The sequence below is a fragment of the Sus scrofa genome, chromosome 17 (genome assembly GCF_000003025.6).
Source record: "Sus scrofa isolate TJ Tabasco breed Duroc chromosome 17, Sscrofa11.1, whole genome shotgun sequence".
Classification (NCBI taxonomy): Eukaryota; Metazoa; Chordata; class Mammalia; order Artiodactyla; family Suidae; genus Sus; species Sus scrofa.
The window spans coordinates 61,714,625-61,731,863 of NC_010459.5; the positions used below are offsets into that span (position 1 = coordinate 61,714,625).

The 17,239-nt window shown below is 62.2% G+C and overlaps 1 protein-coding gene across 2 annotated transcripts in view; it reads right to left on the reverse strand.

Moving 5' to 3' along the window:
* Window positions 1-17,239, reverse strand: part of LAMA5 (laminin subunit alpha 5) — a 49,426-nt gene that overhangs the window by 16,255 nt on the left and 15,932 nt on the right. For both annotated transcript variants that reach the window (XM_021078218.1, XM_021078217.1), the window contains exons 7-32: window positions 14,752-14,867; window positions 14,280-14,398; window positions 14,065-14,155; window positions 13,712-13,846; window positions 13,454-13,513; window positions 8,150-8,290; window positions 7,936-8,073; window positions 7,707-7,841; window positions 7,494-7,628; window positions 7,282-7,419; window positions 6,794-6,846; window positions 6,163-6,262; window positions 5,964-6,016; window positions 5,769-5,874; window positions 5,327-5,426; window positions 5,045-5,201; window positions 4,757-4,895; window positions 4,408-4,550; window positions 4,204-4,310; window positions 3,957-4,110; window positions 3,398-3,558; window positions 3,201-3,309; window positions 1,179-1,276; window positions 894-1,095; window positions 675-801; window positions 1-140 (exon numbers count right to left, since the gene is read on the reverse strand). In XM_021078218.1, coding sequence (XP_020933877.1) covers window positions 1-140; window positions 675-801; window positions 894-1,095; window positions 1,179-1,276; window positions 3,201-3,309; window positions 3,398-3,558; window positions 3,957-4,110; window positions 4,204-4,310; window positions 4,408-4,550; window positions 4,757-4,895; window positions 5,045-5,201; window positions 5,327-5,426; window positions 5,769-5,874; window positions 5,964-6,016; window positions 6,163-6,262; window positions 6,794-6,846; window positions 7,282-7,419; window positions 7,494-7,628; window positions 7,707-7,841; window positions 7,936-8,073; window positions 8,150-8,290; window positions 13,454-13,513; window positions 13,712-13,846; window positions 14,065-14,155; window positions 14,280-14,398; window positions 14,752-14,867 — 3,157 coding nt within the window. The remainder of the gene's footprint in view (window positions 141-674; window positions 802-893; window positions 1,096-1,178; window positions 1,277-3,200; window positions 3,310-3,397; window positions 3,559-3,956; window positions 4,111-4,203; window positions 4,311-4,407; window positions 4,551-4,756; window positions 4,896-5,044; window positions 5,202-5,326; window positions 5,427-5,768; window positions 5,875-5,963; window positions 6,017-6,162; window positions 6,263-6,793; window positions 6,847-7,281; window positions 7,420-7,493; window positions 7,629-7,706; window positions 7,842-7,935; window positions 8,074-8,149; window positions 8,291-13,453; window positions 13,514-13,711; window positions 13,847-14,064; window positions 14,156-14,279; window positions 14,399-14,751; window positions 14,868-17,239) is intronic.

Below are 17,239 nucleotides of genomic sequence, written 5' to 3' on the forward strand. Positions count from 1 at the left end.
CAGCCAGAGCCAGCGGCCCTCGGGCACACGCACGGTCACGGTGAGCTCGCCGTCGGTCACGTCCAGGACAGTCTGGCCCTCACACACCACCAGGGTGCGGCAGCCGTAGCCGTGTGGGCAGAAGCTGGCGTTGGCGTGGCCTGGAGACGGGGAGAGGCAGGTCAGTACCCCCCCACAGGCCCCACTGTCCCATGGCCTCCAGGGACGAGGCTGGGAGGCCAAGGCCAGGGAGCAGGGGGTGCCTGCGGGCAGCACCGGCCCCCGAGGAGCCCGCCCCCGTGAAGATGACCTGGACTGTGTGACCCGCCCGTGGCCCCTCCCGCTACATCCACCAGCCGTGGTCACACACGACGGCCCACAGGGCGTGGGTCCCTGGGCTCGGCGGAGCAGAGTGAGACAGACACGTGGGGACACGGGCGCCGCAGCGAGCCCTCGATCACCGAGCGGGGGACGGGGCGTCTGGGTCACGACACACGTGAGGAGCGGGGTCTGCGAACCCGAGGCACCTCCTGAACCACGGGCAGGACGGGGCAGGGCCGTCACTCGCAGCCAGCCAACGGGAGTTGTGCAGCCACGTCGCGCGTGGTCTCACACGGGGGTGGGGGGGGGCGTGGATGAGACCCCCAGGGCCGCGGCCCGGGGCCCGGCCCTCCCGCGCCGCTGCGGCTGCTCACCCTGCCAGACGCGGCCCCCGCTGATGAGCACGTCCACGGCGAAGGCGGGGTGCGCCGGCTGGTAGCCGTGCAACAGGAAGGCGTAGCGGCCCAGCGCGGGCACGTGGGTGGCGAAGACCACGGCGCCCTGCGGGAGGGGCTGCGGTGAGCGGGCGGGGCTGCGGGGACGCTGGGGGCCGGGGGCAGAGCCAGCCCCACCCCGTGCCCCTGGGCCCTCACCTGGGGCTGGCGCAGCAGGGTGGGCTCGGCCTCAGGGTCCACGGCGGTGGGGGGCCGAGGCTGGGGCCCGGAGGGGGGCGCGGCGGGGGTGACCTCCTGCGCCTGGGTCAGCGGGACGCCCGGCGGCAGCGGCAGCACCTGGCAGTCCCTGAGCACGATGGGCTGGGGCGGCTTCGGGAAGCGGGAGGGCAGGCAGGCGGTGCTGGGGGTGGGGGGCGCAGGGGTGAGTCCCTGGGTCCCGGGTGGGGCCTTGGCAACCGCTCCGGGCCCTCCCAGCCCCACTACCTGCTGGGGCCGAAGGTGCCGTGGGTGCTGATGCAGTGGACGCGGGGCTCCAGGAACTCCGCGCTGAACGTCTCCACGGGCACCAGGGTGACGCTGTGCTGCAGGCAGGGGACAGGTGTGCATGCAGAGGGCAGGCCAAGCCCGTCCACACCCACACCCAGCCTGGTCCTGCGCTTCACACCACACCCCCAACTCCCACTCCACCCGCCTCCTCCGGCTGCACACACCCGGCCCGTGCCTATGGTTTTGAGGTCCTAGAGCACCTGCCGGCTCCCCCAGGCTCCTTCTCCCACCGTGCACCCACCACCCTCTGTGGTTACAGGGGTGGGACCGGCCCAGGCAGGAGCTCAGCAGGCATCTCTGCCCTGAGCCAGCTGCCACCGTGCAGGAACACGTGTGACAAATTTGGTCACACGCCACCACGGCACGTCCCAAAAACCCTACAGTGAACACAGTGCCGCGTGACCACGGGGACAGCACCATCCACCCCCGAAATGGCATCGGCAAAAGCATCAGAAAGAACACCTGTGTGACCCTGGGGACAGCACCATCCACCCCCGAAATGGCATCGGCAAAAGCATCAGAAAGAACACCTGTGTGACCCTGGCTACGGAAAGTTCCAGAACAGGCAAACTAGGCGGAGCTGCCCATGTCCGGAGAGGGCTGCCCTGGGGGCCCGAGGGGCGTCTGGGGTGGAGCCATGTCACTGCCTAACCCAGCTCCAGGCAGGTGGGAGGAACGCGCCGGGCTGTGCACTGTGGGTACAGCTCCATGGAAAGTTAAAAAAAACCCAACATGACCTAGTCCCCAGTTGCAGTGCTGTGTGCGCCTGAGGGGGTCTGACACCGAGAAACCAGGGAAAGCAACGTAATTCGTGTTACGGTGTCACTCCGCGACCTGGAGGGAATGGGCTGGAGAGTGGAACGAGGAGACGTGACAGATGGGACAGAGGATCACGTTTTTTGTCGCAATTCAGTATTTTTTTTTTGGCTTCACTCGTGGCATGTAGAAATTCCCAGCTCAGGGATTGAACCTGTGCCCCAGAAAGCAGCAACCCCGAGCTGCTACAATGACAACGCCTGATCCTTAACTTGCTGTGCCATTCAATGTTTGATGCTTTTTATAAAAACGCAGGCACGGGAGTTCCCGTCATGGCAGCGGAAACAAATCTGACCAGCACGTGAGGACACAGGTTCGATCCCTGGCCTTGCTCAGTGGGTTAAGGATCCTATGTTGCCATGAGCTGTGGTATAGTTTGCAGATGCGGCTCCGACCCAGTGTTGCTGTGGCTGTGGCATAAGCCAGAAGCTACGGCTCCGATTTGACCCCTAGCCTGGGAACATCCATACGCTGCAGGCGCAGCCCTAAGAAGCCAAAAAAAAAAAAAAAAAAAAAAAAAAAAAAAAAAAAATGCAGGCATACGTTACTCTGATAGAAGTTTTAAAGGCCTAGGAGACACAACGTGGAGAGGCTGTATAATCCTCTGATGAGAACAAACATCACCTGTCACACCCCTTTACCACGTATGCCGGGTTCTGGGCATCGGAACCAGGTTAATATTGCACAGAGTTCAGCGATTACAAAACAGGTCTGCATGCGTTTAGTCTTGGGATTTAATTTTCAACCCTGTGAGGCTGACACAGAAGCGAGTTCATGACGCCAGTGAATTCCAAGCTACAGGACCCACAGGAGGGGCCCTGCTCGCACGGTGTTGTTTTTGTAAATTAGACCAACAAGCGGCCTTTCACTAAGATGGCTATTTCTTTCTACTTTGACTTCAACGCGTCAGAGTTCCCCTGACGTGGCGTGGGCATTACTTACAAATGTGCATTTTACACCCACAGGGCAAAGCTCCTGCAGGTGAGGGGGGTGCTGGAAGAGCCCCATCCCGGCCCGCCCTAACCTCCGACACGGAGCGCATCACACGCTCTGTGACTGTCTAAAGACGCTGCAAAGACCTGAGCCCGGGGCAAGTCCCGCCCAGCCCGCCCCCTCGTGTGCAGGTGAGGGGCGGGGCCTCACCAGGAAGAAGCGGGCCTGCTCAGCCATGAGCCGGACGCTGGCCTCTGTGTCCAGGAGGAAGACCGCCAGGTGGCGCTGGTCGTCCATGGCAGCGCCCCGGCACAGGGTGCTGGGGATGGGGCGGGTGGTCAGCAGGCAGCCCTGGGACCCCGAGCCCTCCCACCCCGCCCCCAGACTTGAAGCCTCCGCCCACACACCTGTACGGGCAGGGGTGGAGGGTGAGGGACCCCCGCTGGAGGGCCTGCTGGGGGCTGTGCACAGCCACGTCCACCTCCTGGCGGCCGTCCTCGTTGACGTACTCCACCACCAGGGCGTAGCGGCCTGGCTGCGGCACTGCCACCTGAAGCTGGACATCCACCTGGGGGGACAGGGCGATGGGAGGCCCGGCCCCGGCCCCCACCTGGAGAACCTGGTGCTCCTGGAATGGTCCTCGCACCCTCTGCCCGCACAGCCTCTCCCCCGGGCTCAGGGCCTGTGCACCTCGCCAGCCTGCTGCTCAGGGTGCTTTTCTTGCAGCCACGCAGCCTCCCCTGCCCACCTGTGGCCTCATCGCCACAGAGCGCCGGGTACCCAAAGCGAACCAGGGACCCGACACCTCCTCCCAGCCAGCTGGAGGGCTGGGCCACTGGGACCCCATTTACAGACGAGGCCCTCGAGCTGGCCTTGAGCACTCGCTCCAGTGACCATGTTCTGCCCACGTCACACCTCCCCAGGTCCCGACCCTGCCTGCCCCCACGGGGTCCCGGGGACACGCACGTCTGTGCCCTGGCAAGCAACCAGCGGCGGATGCGAGGGCCCGAGCTGCTCCGTGGGGCAGGGCCGGGGGAGGCTGTTGTCATGGCGACACAGGGCCTCGGGCCCAGCGGCCGAAGGGAAGCCGTCCAAGGGCAGGTGGGTGTAGAGGAGGCAGCTGGGTGGGGGCGCACAGACCGTGGTTGGCAGGCGGCCGGAGCGCCATGAGGGTCAGACCGGCCCCCACCCCTGCCCCCGCCCCAGCCCTCACTTCTCCCCGGAGCGCTGGGCAGTGGGCCGGAACGTGCAGGGCTCGGTCACCCGCAGCTGCAGGAGGGCCGCCTCGTAGTAGGCGCTGGGCAGCAGGACCACGTAGTCCTGGCGGGTGGGGCGGGGTGGAGTGGGGGTTAGACGTCCTGGCCCCAGCCCCGGCCCCAGCCCAGGGCCTGCCCCATCCCGCTCAACCCCATCTCACCAGGAGCACCCCTTCGGCTTCCACCAGCAGGGCCCAGGTGCCAGGGTTCAGCACAAAAGGCTCCCCGAAGCCCCTCTGGGGCACGGTGACGAAGGCGGGCTCCGTGCTGGGTGGGAAGGCCACGGGCTGGCTCTGCTCTGTGCCTGGGGGCAGGGACAGTGACCTCCTGGACATGGGCACGCCACCCCAGGCTACGCCTCCCCCAGGGCCCCCCTCATGCATGGGGGCGAGGCAGGGGCTGAGTGATGGAGGTGGGGTGGGAAGGGGCATGAGGGGGATGGGGAGCCGTGGGCAGGGGGCTGTGGGGTGGACCTTCCACGCCCCGCCCCCCGCCAAACCCCGCACTCACAGTTGGTGCAGGTGGCAAACTTGCCCTGGTCTCGCACGGAGACCCGCCCGCTCACGCCCGTGGGCCCGCGGTTCACGTATCGGAAGACAAGTCGGAAGAGGTCAGGGGAGGTCACATTCAGCCGTGCCACGATCCTGGGCTGGGGTGGGGTGCGCGTGGAAGGTCGGGGCTGCCCCTCCCTGGCCGTCTCCAGTCTAGCCCCGTGACCTGGGGGCCTGCCTGCCACCCACCCTGCCTGCCACGCCGGGAACTCTGAGCCGGGCCGGGGTCGGGGAGCACGGCACCCACCTGGATGGGTGTCATCTGCGCATAGCCCCTCCAGCTGAAGCCCTCGAACTCCAGGGGGTTAAAGCCGAAGCGCACGGCGTGGCCCTCGGGCGTCGCCGCCTCCTCCAGCTCCAGGCGCAGGTGGTGCAGGTCGGGGAGGTAGTGGCCCCGAGCCGGCCTGGCCACGGCAAGGGCAGTCAGAGTGGCCGTGACACAGTCTGGGCAGGGCAGTCCCCAGGGAGAAGTCCAGTGACAACTGCTGCCCCCCACCTCCCCCCGCCCAGCCAGGGTGGGGGCACGCACTCGCTGCAGGTGGGGCCCTGGGTGTTGGGGCGGCACAGGCAGGCGCCAGTCCTCAGCTCACAGCCCTGGCCCAGGGCACCGCCCACGTCGCACCGGCAGCCTGGCACAGGACAGAGCAGGGTCAGTGCAGCCCAGCCCCCGCCCCACCCGGCCTGGGTGCTCCTCCCACCGCCCCCGGCTCAGGGCTCTGCTCCATGCACCCTCCATCCAGCGCAGCACAGACTGGGAAGCCAACTTCACCTGCGGCTGGGGGTGCCTGGGGCTTTGGGGCAAGGGCACTGGGATTGATTAGTGATGCCTGCCAGGGACACGGATGGGGGGAAGGAGCACAAACTGCCTCCTCTCTCCTGTGGCTCCCCTCTGCTGGGTCCTTGCCCCATCCGACTCTCTCTGGGCCTTGGCCTCCCCCAGGACATGGTCCAAGGGCCAAGTGGGCACTGACCACGACAGCCAAAGTAGTCAGCCTGGTCCAGCCCGAAGAAGCCCTCCTTGCAGGCAGAGCAGGTCTGGCCGCACACATGGGGCTTGCAGAAGCACTGGCCGTTGCCCTGGGGGCCGAGAAAGAAGGTGGGACCAGATAGGGGAGGGTCCCTGCACGCTGCTCCCATGCCCCCCCCACCTTTGCCCTCAGACTCACCGGCTGGCACTCAGCAGCTCCGCCCAGGGTGCCCCTGGGGTCACAGCTGCAGCCTGGGGGAGGGGCAGAGCAGGCCTGAGAGCCAGGGAGGGGCAGGAGGGCCCGGACTCCCCTGACTTCAGACGCTATGGGGCCAACCTTCACCTGCCCACCACCCGGGATCCCCCAGCACCCCAATACCAACGCAGAGAAGACTCACGGGTGCAGCCCTCGGGGTTGCTGGGACTCAGCCCCCAGAAGCCGGCTTTGCAGCGATCGCAGCTCGGCCCTTCCACGTGAGCCCGGCACAAACAGGGGGCCTGTGCCCGGGGGGGGGATGACAGGGAGGGTCAGAGTGGGTCCTTTTTTTTTTTTTTTTTTTTTCTTTTCTTTTCTTTCTTTTTGCTATTTCTTGGGCTGCTCTCGCGGCATATGGAGGTTCCCAGGCTAGGGGTCCAATCGGAGCTGTAGCCACCAGCCTACTCCAGAGCCGCCACAGCAATGCAGGATCCGAGCCGCGTCTGCGACCTACACCACAGCTCACAGCCACGCCGGATCGTTAACCCACTGAGCAAGGGCAGGGACCGAACCCGCAACCTCATGGTTCCTAGTCGGATTCGTTAACCACTGCGCCAGGACGGGAACTCCCCAGAGTAGGTCCTTGTCCTCCTACCCACAAGCCCTCAGCCCTGGAGCCCTGTCTCTTCTCTGGCATGACCCTGCAGTGGGGACAGAGGACCAGCCGGGGGAACGAGTGGGCCCTGAGGTTGCCGTGGCAACCGAGCAGTAGAAGACGCGGTGGCCTCTCGGGAGGTGGTGGCCTTGGACCCAGAGGGCTGCCCTGGGCTCACCTCAGGAAGGACGCGATCGGCCGGGATCAGGCCGGCGGGGTGGCAGGAGCCAGCTGCAGAGAGATGACCAGGCCCCAGTCACTAGGCGGTCACGGACCCGGATGGCCAAGGGCTTCCCTAGGCCCTGCCAGGACCCGAGGCTCCCTGGGAGGCAGCACACACACGTCCCACACATGGGAACAGGCGTGAAATTACGTGTGCCTCCCTGCCCTGGTCCCCGGGGCCGAGGGCGTGTGCTGCCGCACCATCCAGCACAAGGCTATGAACGTACCATGAGCACACACACACAGACATGCGTGTGAACAGTCATGTGTGCACACGCGTGCACAAGGCCCACGAACACAGCACGTTCGAGCCACGGGTAGCGGCGCACGGACACTCGCGGGAACGTAGGGAGTGATCCCCGTGCATGCACGCGCGCGAGCACGCAGCACAGGGACGATCACGGGGCCACGCAGCACAGGGCACACGCACGGCGCCGGCCTCACCTTCGCAGTGGGGGAAGTTGTAGGCGCCGGGCTCACACGAGTCACACCGCAGCCCCGTCACTCGGGGGCGGCAGCTGCACTGACCGCTCCGGGGGTCGCAGGCTGAGTGCAGGGAGCCTTCGGCGGAGCAGTGGCAGGCTGGGGGCGGGGACAGGGTATGGGCACGAGCACGTGGTGGGGTCGCCACCCTCCTGCCCCCACAAGGCACTCACGGGCACAGTCGGGGAAGCCGTGGAAACCGGGGCTGCACTCCTGGCAGGTGGCACCTGCATAGCCGGGGCGGCAGCGGCACAACCCACCGGCGCCACAGAGCTGGTCCAGGGCGCCCCGGGGGTCACAGGCGCAGGCTGCAAAGGACTCGGGTTCAGGCACCTGAGGGTGTGGCCCCCCACCCGGCGCGGACCCCACCCCAGCCCACTGCTCACCATGGCAGTCAGGGTAGCCGTGATGGCCCTGGCGGCAGCGGTCACATCGGGGCCCGTCAAACTCAGGCCGGCAGGGGCAGCGGCCAGCCTCGTCACAGCCCTCAGGCAGAGTTCCTGCGGGGCTGCAGCCACACACTGCGGGGGCCAAGAAGCACACGGGGTCCCTGAGCCGGGCAGGCCACGGCCGGGGTCCCACGCCCACCCTGCCCACCGGGGAGGCCTTGCTCACGCTGGCAGAGGGGGAAGTGGAAGTAGCCAGGAGCACAGCGGTCACACGCGGTCCCCTCGAAGCCTGCTCGGCACGTGCACTGGCCCGAGTCTCGGTCGCAGGTTCCGTCCACCACTCCGGGGCTGGAACACTGGCACGCTGCGGGGAGGAGCTGCGGTCAGAGGGGCCGGGACCCTCGCGGGGACGGGCGGGGGCGGGACCAGGCGGGACTCACGTTGGCAGCCGGGGCCGTAGAAGCCGGGGGCGCAGAGCTCACAGTGGGCGCCCTGGAAATTGGGTTTGCACACGCAGCGTCCCGCCCGCGGGTCCTTCCGGCAGGCGTTGCCCTGGGTCCCGGCTGCGCTGCAGTCACAGTCTGGGGGGTGGGGGTGGGGGTGGGGGTCTCAGAGGCCCTGCGGACCCCAGCCTTCCCCACGGAGATCTGCCCTCCCCCAGCTCCCGTCTGTACACCCATGAAGAATGAAAAAGAATCTAAAAATCCCAACAGGAGTTCCCGTCGCGGCTGAGCGGTTCATGAACCCGACTAGCATTCATGAGGACGCGGGTTCGATCCCTGGTCTCGCTCAGTGGGTTACGGATCCGGCGTTGCCGTGAGCTGTGGCGTAGGTTGCAGATGCGGCTTGGATCCGGCGTGGCTGTGGCTGTGGTGTAGGCTGGCGATTCAACCCCTAGCCTGGGAACCTCCATGTGCTGCGGATGCGGCCCTGAAAAGCCAAAAAAAAAAAAAAAAAAAAAAAAATCCCAAGACAGGAAAGCCGGTGTTGAGGACAACGGTGGCTCGCGAGAGGCCGGGACCATGGGGAGCCGTCTGCAGTGGGGCTCCGCGTCAGTGGCCGGTGCTGACTCGACCAGAGAAAATGCAGAAACAACACGTGCCAAGGGGAAGAGAAGGCCGCGCTCCGTCCAAGCAGCTCTGGGCTGGCGAGGGAGACAGCGCCAAGCGTCTGGGCGGATGCGCGGAGGATACCTCGCTGCGGTTTCCGCGGCTGAGTGGCAGGAAGCGCTGGGCGCGCTGCACGGCGTTAGGGGGACCCCGGGCCAGAGCGGGCGCCAGGACGAGAGCCTGCAGGCGCTCCGAGAAGGCCGTGCACACACCAGCACACTCTGCTGGGCCACCCGGCACCGTGAGCACAGGAAAAACTTGAGCAGAAGGAAGAGCTGATGCCATCAGGGCAGGGGCGACCCCAGACCACCAGCAGCCCGGCCCTCGGCCAGGCCACGGCTCCGCTCGAGGGACAGACCCAAAGGGGGCGGCTTGACCCTCGAAGGAGAACCCAGTCACATCCTCCTGAGAGAATATGCACCTTGAACCAACCACTCGGGCAGAAAGGAAGGGACGGACGAGGGAGCGTGGCTGAGGACCCGGGCTCGGTGGAGACGAGGCGGTGGCTGCGTGCTGAGAGGAGGCACCGGCCCCCAAGAGACGCAGCGAGTTCAAAGCCCTGCGAGCAGGATAAGTACGGCCTCGACGGCCAAAAGCTAAAACCAAGAAGCGGCGAGGAGGATCTGGCAAACGCATGGTCAGAAAGACTGAACACACTGTTCCCGGAAGGCGCCCCAAATCAAGAACAGAGCGGCTGTTCACGTAAAAAGCCACGCCCGACAGAGCGCACACGCTCCCGTCAAACGTTCTTGGGACAAAATCCAAAACGGTGAGAAAGAAAAATCTCAAACCCCAAAGCCAAAAAACGGACGTCATCAGGCTGCCGAATCTGACCATAAGGCAGCAAAGCTAGGACTGAACCGCCGCAAAGAGACGGAGAGGCAGTCTAGTCGCCTGGCACGACACTGTCCCCAGCAACCTGGGCCGCAAGGAAAGGGAGACCTGAAACGAGAGACTCAGAAAGGACGAGCGGGGACAACGCGGCACGCCGCCCCGTGGGATGCGCCTGGGCAAAGCCACAGCCTGAAGCCAATTTACCGCTTCAACCCAGCGCTTCTCAACCTTGGCCCCAGGCACATTCTGGGTGGCAGGACTCTTCCCTGTGGGGGGGTGGGGGCTGTCCTGGGTGCTGTAGGCCCCGACCCCACCCCCCACCCCAGCTATAGCCACCAAAGATGTTTCCAGACATTTTCCTGTGGATTAAAATCACCCCTGGTTGAGAAACCACGCTTTAAACCTCTTGTTGGAGTTCCTGTCGTGGCACAGAGATGAATCCGACGAGGAACCGTGAGGTTGTGGGTTTGATCCCTGGGCTCGCTCAGCAGGTTAAGGATCTGGCGTTGCTGCGAGCTGTGGTGTAGGTCACAGAGGTGGGTTGGATCCTGGATTGCTGTGGCTGTGGTGTAGGCTGGCGGCTGTAGCTCTGATTAGACCTCTGGCCTGGGAACCTCCATACACCACGGGCGCAGCCCTAAAAAAGCAAAAACAAAAAAACGAACAAACAAAAAAATCTTTTCATTGATAATCAAGAGAGACTAAAATTAATTCAAAAAGTTATAAAAATGGTAATAAATGAAAAGGAAACTGAAAAAGACAAACCATACAATTTACTTATATACAGAATCTTAAAAAAATACCTATCCACAACTGAGCTCATGGATATAAAAAACGGATCAGCAGCTGCCAGCAGCAGGGATTAGGGGCTGGACAAGATATGCAGAGGGTATCAAAAGGTACCAACTTCCAAGCATAAAATAGATAAGTCATGGGGTTGTGAGGAGCAGCGCGGTGACAACAGCTCATGATAACATATGCTACATGACTGCAAGGCGCCAAGGGAGCAGACCCTGAAAGGTCTTGTCGTGAGAAAAAATTACAATTTTTGGGCAGATGTTAACTAGACTTGCTGTGGTGATCATTTCACGATATACAGAAATCCCGAAATCACCGTGTCATACACCTGAAACTAACACAACGGTGCGTGACAACTGCAGCTTGATGGAAAAACGAGGGAACGGAGGAAAGATTTTTTTGTTCCAAATTTTCTATATTAGGAAGTAAAATCTCTCTCCCAAACTGAGCAGAGAAAAACTCCAGCAGATCTTATCAACATAACCTTAAGCTGCACTTTAAAAACCCCCCAAAACTCAACAAGATTCTGTTAGCTCTAATGAAGGTAGGAAAGGAAAGAAAGAAGAGAAAAATAGACACAGAGAATAAAAGGAAATTTAAAAATCAAGCACAGAATGCTGTGCCTGTTTCTTTTTCTTTGGCTGTACCCATGGTACGTGGAAGTTCTGGGGCCAGGGATCGAACCTGTGCCACAGCAGAGACCCAAGGCACGGCAGTGACAACATGGGATCCTCAACCCACTGAGCCACCAGGGAATTTCTGTGCATGGCTTTTCGCCGATACACTTGAAAACTCAAATGACATACACAATTTGCTAAGAAAATATAAAGAACCAAGACTAACTTAAGGTGCGAGAGAAAATTAACACAAAAAAATAAATGAAAAAAAGGACTTCCCGTTGTGGCTCAGCGGTTCATGAACCTGACTGGTATCCATGAGGACTTGGGTTCAATCCCTGGCCTCGCTCAGTGGGTTAAGGATCTGGCGTTGCCGTGAGCTGTGGTGTGGGTCGCAGGAGTAGCCTGGATCTGGCGTTGCTGTGATCGTGGCGCAGGCCGGCAGCTGCAGCTCCGATTCAACTCCTAGCCTGGGAACTTTCATGTGCTTCGGGTGCGGCCCCCCACAACGTGACATGCTGCAGTTACCAAGGCCAGTGAGGACACCAGGGGCTGGCAAGCTTCTTTCCAAGGCTCCTTGGCCTGGTTTGTAAGTGAGGCTTTATTGGTCCACAGCCACTTTCAAGCTGCCACGTACAAAAGCAGAGCTGAAGCTTTGCAACAGGGACCGCGAGGCCCTCCGTGTCTAAAAAGTTACCCTTCGGCCCTTCTCTCAAAAGGGCTGCCGACTCCCGCTTTACCCCATCGATGAAGAACTAAACACATCCGTGTGAAAAAGAAAACTGCCAAACGACCAAAAGGTACGAGAATGGTCGGGTTCAGGGACCCCCCTGGAAAGATGACCGCGTCAGAGACCAGGAAGAATGAGGCCCAGAGAGTCACAAGAAAAAAAGTGGAGTTCCCACGGTGGCACGACGGGATGGGCAGCGTCTCCGCAGCGCCAGGACGCAGTTCCATCCCCGGCCCAGCTCAGCGGGTTAAAGGACCCGGCGTTGCCGCAGCTGCGGCGTAGGTGGCAACTGTGGCTCCGGTCTGATCCCTGGCCTGGCAACCCCATGTGCTGCGAGGCGGCCAGAAAAGACAAAAAGCAGAGGCAAAAAGTACCAGTGGGGGCGACCACCCCTTGGAAGGAAACCATGACTCCTGAGGAACCAGCAAACAAGTGGTGGGCAAGCTCCGACTGGCAACTGACACGGGACGGCAACAGTCGAGAAACACCACAGGCCCAGGTCCTGCCGCCCGGCACAGGGAACTCGGCCCAGGGTCGATACACCATCGTGGAAAAGAACACTTTAAGAAGAGTGGATGGGAGTTCTCGTGTGGCGCAGCGGATTAAGGACCCGGCATGGTCGCTGCAGCAGCGCCGGTCCCTGCGGCGGTGTGGTTCCATCCCTGGCCGGGGTACCGCCACATGCTGCGGGGGTGGCCAAAAAAAAGGGTATGCGTATGTACAACGGAATCCACTTTGCTGTACAGCAGAAATGAATAGAACACCGTAAAGCAAGGATATTCCACTTTTTAAAAAAGACAGAAACACAAGGAAGAGGCAACCTTGCAAACCAGGCAAAGCGACACAGCTAAAGACAACGAAAAACCAAAGGGCATCTAATCAAAGACACCACCAGCTGCAGGACACACTGGATCTGGTGCCGCCAGGAAAGGAAAACCAGGACCAGGCCGCAGTCGCCAAGCTGCCGGCCGAGAGGCACATCCTGTTCCCAGGAAGACGGCAAAGGGGACACATGGTGACAAGAATGTTTCTGGGACAGAGCCGACCACCAGGTGCAGTGACAGAAACGACATGACTGACACACGTGACGCTGCCAACTCCGCGCCACCCCAGCAGACGGCCTGACGCTCGGAGATGGGTCTGGCAACCTGCCGCCCCAAATGTCCCCAAACACGCGTGTCTGGTGCCCCAGAGCCTTCTTCTAGGAAAGCATCCCACACAAACAGTTAAGAATCCATGGAAAGCTTGGGCTTCAAGGATGTTTACTAGAACGTTCTTGAAAAACATCTGGAAAGAACCTAACTCGCCAAGAACTGGGGGTTTTGGTCACATAAAAGCTGCACGTGCCCGCGGAACGCAGAGCGCGGGACGCGGTGTTTATAGGCCGGTGTGGGTGGGAGGCGCGCGGGCGGTGGGCTTTACAGACACGGCCCGCACAGGGAGGGGCCGATTCTGGATCACTCTCTGCCCAGCGTTCTGCTTCCCCGTCCGTTTGAAGGCTTTCTAGCATGAATGGGTATTATTTGCACAGAAACAACAGAACCCCAGACGAAGGTGAGCAAAACGGCCCTCTCCCCTCTGGGCCTGGGTGTGGCTGCCCCTGCCCCACGGCTCCAGTGCGACCAGGAGCAGGACAGGGCCCTCAGAGACACTTACTCACAATCTGTCCGGCTGGCAGCACCTGCTCCCCAGTGTCGTTGGAAAAGGAGGACACGGCTGAGGAGGAGACAGCACCCGTCAGCCCGGTGGGCTTGGCACCCAGCCGGGGGTTCTCTCTGCACCACCGGAGGGCAGGCAGGACGAAAGGGTGTCCCCTGCCCCCCCCACCACACCCCGGGTCCGAGCCAGCAGCGGAGATGCTTGGGGGCTCAGGGCCCGGCCCCCTCCCTGCCCCAACTCCCGCCTCGCGCTCACGGTGGCAGTGCGGGAAGCCCGTGAAGCCATCGGCGCATGCGTCGCATCGTGCCCCGGTGAAGTTGGGGCGGCAGTAGCAGCGGCCTGTCAGGTCCTCGCACGTCCCATCTGTGAAGTCTGACTCGCAGTTGCAACCTGCGGGCGTCGGGGGTGGGAAGTCAGGTGACCCTGGGGCTGTGGGGCCGGGGCGGGGGGGCAGTGTCTGCCTCCCCAACCTGGGAGGGGGGGTGAGAGCCGTGGCCGGGCCTCCCAGAGAGCTGCCCGGGCCCCAGGCCGCCCCGACCCACAGACCCTGCTCCCGGACACCCAGGATGTCTTTCCCAGGCTGCCCCAGACAGCCTGACCCCACTCACGGCGGCAGGCGTGGGGCGAGTCCAGGGGGTGGTCCGGGGAGCGGTAGAAGCCGGGCAGACACTGCTCACAGTTGATGCCAGTGGTGTGATGCTGGGGGGACGCAGGGCTGTGAGTTCAGGCGCAGCCCCACCCCCAGCCCGGGCCCCATCCCCCCAGGCCCCATCCCCCAGGCCCCCATCCCTGGTGCAGGCGCCGCGGCCCCAGCCCCACCCACCTGGCAGTCGATGCACACGCCCCCACCCTGGTAGACGTGGTCCTGGTTCTGGCTGGCATTGCGCCGGTCCACCTCGGGGTCGTAGTAGCAGTCGCGGGCATGGCCGTGGCAGTTGCAGGCTGGAGGGCGGGGGGGGGGGCTCAGCCGTCAGGGCGCCTTGGTGACCCCACCTGACCGGGCCCCCTGGGGACATCCCACAAACCCAGATGATGGAATGTGCCAGGTTGCCCGAGTGTGCCAACGGCAGGTGTGCGAGCCTGTGTAAGGGTGTGTGTACGTATGTGTGCGAACGTACCTGAGTGTGGTATGGGCTGAGAGACTCCACCTGCAGGAGCGTGGGCACGTCCTGAGGAAGCAGGGGTGCTGTGCAAACGTGTCTGAGTCTGTTGAGTGTGTGCACGTGTGAATGTGTGTGAGCATGGAGGGCACGTGGGAGCCCTGAGCCAGGGTACGTGCACATGGGGGCACTCACACTGGCACTCGTTGGCACTGTCCATGGTTGCTGGCCTCCATGGCTGCTGGTTGAAGCCGGGACAGCAGTGGTCACAGGAGCCCCCGCATGTGTTGTGCTGGCAGGCGCACTGCAGCCTGTGGGGACACATGGGCACAGGAAGGGCTCAGACCCCCTGAGGGTCCAGAGGCATGTGAGAAAGGCAGGGACCATGTAGGGCCCTCGAGGGTGGGAACGGCAGGGAAGTTTTAGTGGGTGGGGGCTGAGCGGTCAGGGCAGGTGGACCTGCCTGCGGGTCAGGCTGGAGCCCTGGGCCCTCTCGAATCAAGCCATGCCCTCCCCCAACCATGGCCTGGACCCGAGGCCAAGTCTATGGTTTTCTGGGGCCAGCTCTGAGTCCAGACTCACATGGCAGGCAGCCCTGAGCTCAGCCAGACCCCCCCATGTAGCCAGGGCACCTCCCCAGGGGCAAGTGGCCAAAAACTGCTTCCTCTTCCAGCCAGGGGGGGGTGGGGGGTGGAAGAGTCAGAGGCTGGGATCCTGCCTGCGTCCTGGAGAGCAGCTCCTGCTGGCTCAGCGGGCAGGGGGACAGCTGGCCCCAGCTGAGGACTGAGGTTGAGCCACCTCCACACAGAGCCCCGCTCCCCGCACACAGCTCCACACTCAGCCAAGGGGGCAGGCGTCAGAGCCGCACCCCGGGCAGGGGCACAGCTGCGGTGCCAGGCATCCCCATGCAGACCCCCCAGGAGCCAGGCCACAGAGAGACCCAGGGCCTCGAATCACGCTCTAGCTACTCCCCCACGAGGGGGCTGCAGGGCCTGGGAGTCAGTGTCCAGGCAGGAAGCACGAATGCCCTCGGCAGCGAGGTCGTCGAGAGAAGCCCCAGGGATCCGTACCCAGGGCCCTGCGGCTGTTTGATTTTCCAAGAATCCACAGTCAGGGCACCACTAAACCAAGTTAACACAGAAAGCAGGGTGTTTGGCAAAAGCCCTCGAGAAACCACGCTGGATTCTTCCCAATTTAGGGCGCACAGCCTCTCACCCACAGAGGAAGCCCGGCTGGAGACCCGACAGAGAAGCAAACCAGCAGGATGGCTGACGCAACCAGCAGCAGCTGTCCACCCAGGAACGTCATGAGATGGAGCAGTCGCGTGCAAACCATAAAAAGAGGAGTTCCCGCCGTGGCACAGGGGTTAACGAATCCGACGAGGAACCAAGAGGTTGTGAGTTCCATCCCTGGCCTCACTCCGTGGGTTAAGGATCCAGCACTGCCGTGAGGAGTGGTGTAGGTCGCAGACACGGCTCGGATCTGGCGTTGCTGTGGCTGTGGCATAGGCCGGTGGCTACAGCTCCGATTAGACCCCTAGCCTGGGAACCTCCATATGCCGCAGGTGCGGCCCTAGAAAAGATTAAAAAAAAAAAAAAAAAAGACAAAAAAGATACAAAGGAAACTTAAAAAAAAGTGCGAACCATAAAAAGAGAGTGTTTAAAGGTTACAACCAAAAGAGGAAGATGGGATGAAAACTGTGGTGCTATGAAAACGTGACCAAAAATCCAATCACAGCCTCTTTACGTAAACAATAAAACTCTTGAAGTTAAAGACTCGGAAGTTCCTGCTGCGGCGCAGTGGAAGCAAACCCAACTAGTATCCATGAGGATGTGGGTTTGATCCCTGGCCTCACTCAGTGGGTCAGCGCTCTGGCGTTGCTGTGGCTGTAGCTCCGATTCAATCCCTAGCCTGGGAACGTCCATATGCTGCAGGTGCGGCTCTAAGAAGCGAAAAAAGAAAAAAGAAAAAAAAACCCCAAAAAACACCAATCTGACTGCAGCAGCTTGGGTGGCTGAGGAGGCACAGGTTCAATTTCCAGCCCAGGGCAGTGGGTTAAGGGATCCAGGGTTGCTGCAGCTGCAGCCTGAATTCAATCCCTGGCCAGGGAACTTCCACATGCTAGGGGTGTAGCCTTAATTAAAAAAAAAAAAAAAAAAAGATTCAGAGGAAGAGTTCCCCACTGGCCTAGCAGTTAAAGGACCCAGTGCTGTCACTACTGTGGCTCGGGTTCGATCCCTGGCCCAGGAACTTCCGTGTGGAGAGAAAAAAAAAAAATTAAGATTCAAAGTGTGGACGAGATGGCAGGTCAGACCCGGCTGAAGAGAGGCTCAGGGAACTGAAGAGGCCGTGCAGAGGGCAGCGAGGCGGGAGTACAAGGAGCCGACACGTCCCTGCCGACGTCACAGGCGTTCGAGGAAAGAGACGGAGGAGGCAGAGCTGACAGTCCCAGAGGGCCAGGGGCCGGGACAGTCGTGAATGAACAGAGACACACACTTTCAAAAAGCACGACTCCCACGCCCCAGGAAACACATTCATCCTCAACACAGCAGGGTGAATCCACGCGGGGCACTGCACAGCCCCCGGGAGGACACCGGGGGCGAGGGAGGGCAGCGCGCGATGCCTCTGCTGGGGGCAGGGGCTGGGCCTGGGGTTAGTGCTCTGGGGCCCCGGGTCCCCAGGG